Source organism: Crocodylus porosus, unplaced genomic scaffold, assembly GCF_001723895.1.
Source record: "Crocodylus porosus isolate Cpor-Errol unplaced genomic scaffold, CroPor_comp1, whole genome shotgun sequence".
In the NCBI taxonomy this organism is placed as follows: domain Eukaryota; kingdom Metazoa; phylum Chordata; order Crocodylia; family Crocodylidae; genus Crocodylus; species Crocodylus porosus.
In genome coordinates this window covers 178653436-178659806 of record NW_017728906.1, presented here as the reverse complement: position 1 = coordinate 178659806, position 6371 = coordinate 178653436, and the positions used below count along the sequence as shown (strand labels likewise).

Genomic DNA, 6371 nt, shown 5'->3' with positions numbered 1-6371 from the left:
TTATTTTTGAGCTATTATGCAATCAGCTCTATATACACTACACAAACACAGGTCATGACAAAAATACTTTTTGCACTAAAATTAAAATATGTTAAGAGTTTTAGTGTATGCTTTGTTTATTTTTCTGGTTCCTTCTGGTGGCAAAGGTCAGGGGTTAGGACCAGGACTTCCAGCCCCAAGATAGCGATCAGGGGACGGGGCTACCCTTGTGGCCTTGGACAGCTCACCAAAACTCATTAAGTAGCCCTCCTGCCAAAATAATTGCCCACCGCAGATGTTGGTCATATGGCTCAGTGTGCAATATATTATCTAGGTGTAAAAACATGCATAGATCAGTGTGTAACACACTGGCTTGTTTAAAGTGTGCCTCTAGACCAGTTTCTGCCATGCCACCTTACAGTGGGTTATCATGCAGACAAGGCGGCCAGTTATATACTAAGGCCACAGTGTACAAAATGGTGTCATGGTTTAGATTATGGGCTAGTTGCATAGTTATGATATGAGTATCTGTGAAGATGCGTTGTTCCAACTCATGTTGTTCAGAGTGGTCACATGTAGCGGCAACACCCATTCATGAAGAATGCTCCACTTCATATATGAGAAGCAAGATTTTTTTGTGAATATTTTTTACTGGACTAACTATATAGTTGGGAGAGATGTTAGACAAGCTTTTGGGTGCAAAGTACCTTCTTCACATCTGGGAAAGAAACAATACATTTGGTCCAATAAACGATATCACCAAACAAAACTTGCTTCTTGTATCTTTTCTGGACAATCACAGGTATAACCCCACTTCAGCGCCATTGTAATAGAAATTAGGTGAAACTCCTACTAAGAATGCACTTCTGACAACTTGCTAGTTATTGTCAGTTGCAGAAAAAAAATGTTCCCCTGACAAATAGAATTTAAAGTTCATTTACTCTGAAATAAACATACAACAGGATCTTGAGAAACAAGTAATATGATGGTTATGTGAAAAGGCTTAGTAGTTTAGGGCAAGTTCTCTACACTGTGGAGGGGATCATGCCATATGAAAAATATTCACTTATTAATCAAATAACTGAACATACTATCAAGAGGCCAATATGAAAGACAAAGCAAAGATGTAGTAACAGGGTACAGTGACAAACATCTTTTGTCACTGAATCCTGCACCAAGGCTGTTTTTCATTTTAATGTGTGTCAAGTTAAGAGTTAGATAAACTTGAATCTTTCTTCCACTGGTTCTCCTCTGTCTGTTTGAAAGCAAAAAAGAAACTTTCCTTTATCTCCTGAACACAGAACTCATGACTGTTTTGCAGGGAAAGGGATATCTGCTAGTTTCTATTCCCCAGGCTCTGTTTTTAATAGTCCTTCTCCCGTAATGCCCCCTGAGCATGAACGCTTGCTTGCCTCTTGTCACTTCCAGCTTTCTCAGTAAGGTGCACTGCAAAACTGAGATCCATCTTGTGTTTTTACAGCTTCTAAGAAAATGTAAAACTGTATAGCACTGGTGAAGCTGATGAGAATCCTATTTATCCTGTTGTTGAGAAATCTGTGATCATCAGCATAGGTGTCTGCCTAATTTTTAAAATGTATCATAAGTTGTTTGCTTGCTACCAGAAAATAGGTGACAGATTTTTTAAGCATCACATAGCAGAAATAACTAGTATAAGTATAATTACTTATAAAGTAATGCCTATTTAAAGTATTGGATGCTGGAATTACATTTCAAATTCTTATTTTATCAACTGTGAAAATCATGAGTTTTGTTGTTGTATACAACTGTAATATGAATGGAATATTTATCACATTCCATACAAAATGGCGCGATATTTTTCAGTTAATTCCTTCTTTTAATGATTTGTATAAACATTACTGTTGTGGGAAATATACCTGTAATATGAGTTGAATGTGAGGGTTTCCATTTTTCTAAACCCTGTGCTTGTTAATTATTATAGGTTGAAGCTGGTGATTCAAAAGATAAAGTGTTGGTGTTTTTCAAGCTGCGGCCTGATGTCATTACAGAAGATAATCTTCATAGTAATATTTTTGTATCATCTATGTTAGATTCGCCTATTACTACCCTTTATCAAGCAGTACGGCAGGTATTTGCACCAGTATTACTAAAGGTGAGTAATTTGCTGTTAAGGTATTTTTTAAATACATTTGAAGAAAATTTGCATTTTGTTTTCACTAAAAGTTTTCATATTACATGTTAATTGTTCTGAGATTATACTTTAATTTGCTTTTCTGTTAGTATTAAAAAGAAAATACTTGTAGAGTGGTTAAGGAGTGAACAATATCTTTAATTTCCATGACACTTTACAACTTTAATGCTGTGCCATTTCCCTCACTGCCCCCCCCCCCTTCTTTTTTACACGTTTTATTAAATATTGTCTCAGGGCCAGTGCCAAGAGTATACAAACACCATTAGCAGTCTTATGAAGTAAACAGCTGCTTTGGATTCCTAGACTGATTTACACAACTTTGTTTTGCCTTAAGGCTGATGAGGCTGATTTTAATTCCATTATTCTCACTTTGGTAACTGATCATGCAGGACTAAATTATGGTTGTTTTGCTTAATTAAGGACAGTTGAATTTGGCACAAGGACTAGGCAGGATTGCAATGTCTTGCATGTGAAAGTATAGAAATTTACCTGAGGATTAATACCTTTTAAAATCATTGTACTTTTTTTTCCTTTCTGATATGGAAGATACCTTCTTTACTGCACTTTTTACAAACAGAAGAAAATTATGGCTAAATGTCTCTAATATTACAAAAAGGACTTTCAGTGTTTGTAGTGCTGTTTATCGCCAGTAGATTGTCCACAGTATTCATGGAGTTACTGCAGAAGGCTGTAATTGGCAGTAAACTTCATTGTTCATTTAGCAAGTTATTTCAAGTACAGAAGCAAAAGGAATAATGAAAAAACAGTTTTTGCCATGTTCTTTCATTAATATGGTAATGGCATACAATTAGTGTTTGAATTTTGGTGAAAATTTATTGGCATTTGTAGCTGGTATTCCGATTTGTTTATTCCACAGGTAATCAGATTTTCTCCTTACATATAAGTTACAGGTCCTATTCCATTGTGCCATAAAACACGTAATTTGTATTAATGGGTAACTTATCTTTGAAGGACTGATAATAGGAAAATGGTAAATATTTCTAACGTGCCATGTTCATTGTCTGAAATCTTTGTTGTAGGATGAGAAATGGAGTAAGGAATTTGATCCCAAACTCCAGAATCTTCTTAGTGAGCTGGAGGCTGGTTTGGGCACTGTTCTCAGAAGATCAGATCCTCGTTATCAGGGAACAAAATTCAGTGAAGATGATGTAAGAGGTGTGTCCTACCATTCTTTTTTTTATTATAAAACTTGAATTAGAAATGGAATATATTTTAGATTTAAGAGTTCATTACTTTTCAAAGGGTTGAAGAACCTAACAGAATAGTCTATAGCCTGCAAGCTTGATAGTTGAGCCCATGGGAACTTAATATTAAGCTGTATTACATTAAATCAGAATCAAAATGGGAACGGAATTTTGTATTCCTAAAGTGAATTTTGCTTTTAGAAGTTTGTTTTAACTAAAACTATTTTGATCCTATTCATGTGTTTCTGAATGATAGAATCAATTATTTCTTGTTTGTATTTGCAGCAATACTTACACCAAGTGATGAATTTCAGTTCTGGATTGAGCGTGCTCATCGTGGAAGTAAACTGTGTAGCAAAGAGAGAGCTTCTCATTTTAGAGATCTGTTTGAAACAATTGCAAAAGTATATATTTTTTCTTTTCTTTATCTAATCATATTTCTGTCTCTAATAAAGGATGTACTCGTGTCATATATGAATATTTATGAATATAATATTGACCCATATTGATATAAGGGCAAATTTTACTTTAATTTGTGCTTGTGTATCTCTGCCTAAGGGCTGCTAAAATTTATTTCAGAGTAGGTTTGGCTCATTAGAATCCTAATATCTGCTTTAAAAATGGATTTTAACACAGAAACTACAGGAAGGCTCTAAAATGACAATGAGCTGATGAAAAATACTAGAATTGACAAGCAAAGCGGTGAGGGTGGATTCTGTCCTGCAAAACACTTGAATTAGTTTACATGCATGAATTGTACCTTAGAAGTCAATGGATTAATCATGCAAATAGTCACAGTATGTTTCTTTTTTAGGCAATAAAGTGTTGGCATTTCCCTAAATATAAAGCTATCTCAGTTAACAAATGTGTTTGAAATATTAGAAGTTAAATATTTCTAATATATTATTAGCACGACTATTTTGTTTAAAAATGCATTTGGATTTTTAGGATTATTACAACTTGGATAGTCTCTCTCTATATGAAGCTGTCGATCTAGTGGAGACCACCCGGGATACTGTTGATGATATATGGAGACAAACAGAATATGATCCTTATCCACAGCCCCGAATGCAAAACCTTTTGGATGTCATAGGTAAAGCTGGGATAAAAAATAACCATACTAATTATGAATGTACAATGAATATAGTCTACAGAAAAAAAAAGTTCTTACTTTTTTTATGCCTGTCACCTGAATTCATTGAGGGCCGTATATCTGTAATTGCATCATTTGGTAGCACATTATCTTTGCAACACTTTGAAAAATAGATATGTAGTTCTGTGTGAAATGTAAAGAAAGTATTTCCACTTGCGTGATGTGTTTGGTTCAAAGGATATTTTTGTTCTTTTCTAGGTGGCTCTCTTGGTAGGTTTGTTCAGAAAAAATTGGGAACTGTACATCTGTGGGAGGATGCTTTTAATGTTGTTAAAGAAAATCTGAAAACTGGCATCATGATTTGTGAACAGTGGATAGCAGCCTGTCACCATTTAACTGGACAGCTGTGGCAACATTATGCTCCACATCCATGGAAAAATGAGAAGTTTTCTCCTGAAGCATTAGATAAACTCCAGAAACGTCTTGATGAGGTATCAAAGAAAAAAATCAAAGAGTTTCTTTGAACTGCAAATAAAATTAAGAATATTGTTTAACATTTTGCATCACTTTTATAATCAGGGCATTGTGTGTTTTGTGTTTTTGGGTTCGGCATTTACTTGACTAAGACTGATTCATTGCTAGGGAATTATTTCTGTGAAGGGTTGACATAATGTAGTTCAGGTCCTGTTTATGACCTTTGTGTTTCCTGTTTTTAAATGTAAATGATGAAACAAGTCATGCTGGGTAGCTAAAAATAAATAAAGTGGTTTTCCCACTCTATTCAGCTCTGGTGCCAGAGGCATAACTAACAGGGTTTGTGCCCTGGCAGAGCAGGGTGAGGTGGGAGTCTTAACTATTCCAGGATTTCAAAAGAAGCCCCCACTGCTGCTGCCATAGTGGGATTTGCCCAAGCTCTGGTTGTTGTTGCTGCTTCTCCTGCCACAAAAAGGGTGTGGAGCTGTAGCTGCTGTTGGGGTGCAGACTTTGGTAGGCCACCATTCGGCTGTGCTGAGGGCTGGTTATGCTACTGACTGGTGGGGCCCTACCTGTGGCATTCAGTCTGTAGTTTTAAGCACTGAACTTCAAGAAAGTTATGGAAAAATTATGAAGATTCCAAGGAGAGTGGCAAAAATTGTTAGAGGCCTAGGAAAGAAGACTTACGAGGAAAGGCTGAAAGAACTAGCATTATTGTGTTAGGAGAAGAGAAGACCAAGGGGGATTTCATAGCAGTCTTCTAATACCTAAGGTGTAGATATAAAGAGGACGGAGACTAGTTTCTGTGGCCACAATGGTCTTACCGCAGCAAGGGAAACTTAGGTTGGATATTAGGACCAACTTTCTCACTATGCGAATGGTTAAGTATCGGAGCACATTACCTGGATAGGTTGTGGATTCTCTATTCTTGGAGGTTTTTAAGAGCAGAATAGACAAACACTTCACTGGGATAGTTAGTTAGGAAAGGGGTTGGAGTAGATGCCTCCCTGAGGTTCCTTCCAGCTCTACTTTTCTACGATTCTGTGATTCTAGAAATAAATATCTTTCTGTTTTTAGGTACTAACTATTCGAACACTTCATGAAAAACTGACATATTTTTTACCAACTGGGGAACAAAAAGCATTGCACCTTGCCCAGGTTTTTGAGCCCTTTGCTGTTCTCAATCCTGTATACTATAACCCCTACACAGAGGTATAATGTATACTTTTATTTTCTATAAGCATTTTTATAGCTTTTTATTGTATTTGTATATTCCATACTAACACATTTGCCTGTTTATCTCTAGCCTTTATGGAAAGCTGCAGTGTCTCAGTATGAAAGAATTATTGCACCAGCAGAACAAAAAATAGCAAGCAAATTGAAAGCATTTATTTCAGATATTCAGGACAGCCCACAACAGGTATAACTGTTTTTATGATACAAAGGCTTT

The 6371-nt window shown here is 35.9% G+C and overlaps 1 protein-coding gene across 1 annotated transcript in view; it reads left to right on the top strand.

Annotated features, from left to right (window-relative positions):
- DYNC2H1 (dynein cytoplasmic 2 heavy chain 1) overlaps positions 1-6371 on the top strand; it is a 427915-nt gene that overhangs the window by 7271 nt on the left and 414273 nt on the right. Inside the window, exons 2-8 of the mRNA XM_019530264.1 lie at positions 1940-2110; positions 3190-3325; positions 3640-3758; positions 4303-4447; positions 4706-4938; positions 5999-6133; positions 6228-6341. Of these exons, the coding sequence (XP_019385809.1) occupies positions 1940-2110; positions 3190-3325; positions 3640-3758; positions 4303-4447; positions 4706-4938; positions 5999-6133; positions 6228-6341 (1053 nt within the window). The remainder of the gene's footprint in view (positions 1-1939; positions 2111-3189; positions 3326-3639; positions 3759-4302; positions 4448-4705; positions 4939-5998; positions 6134-6227; positions 6342-6371) is intronic.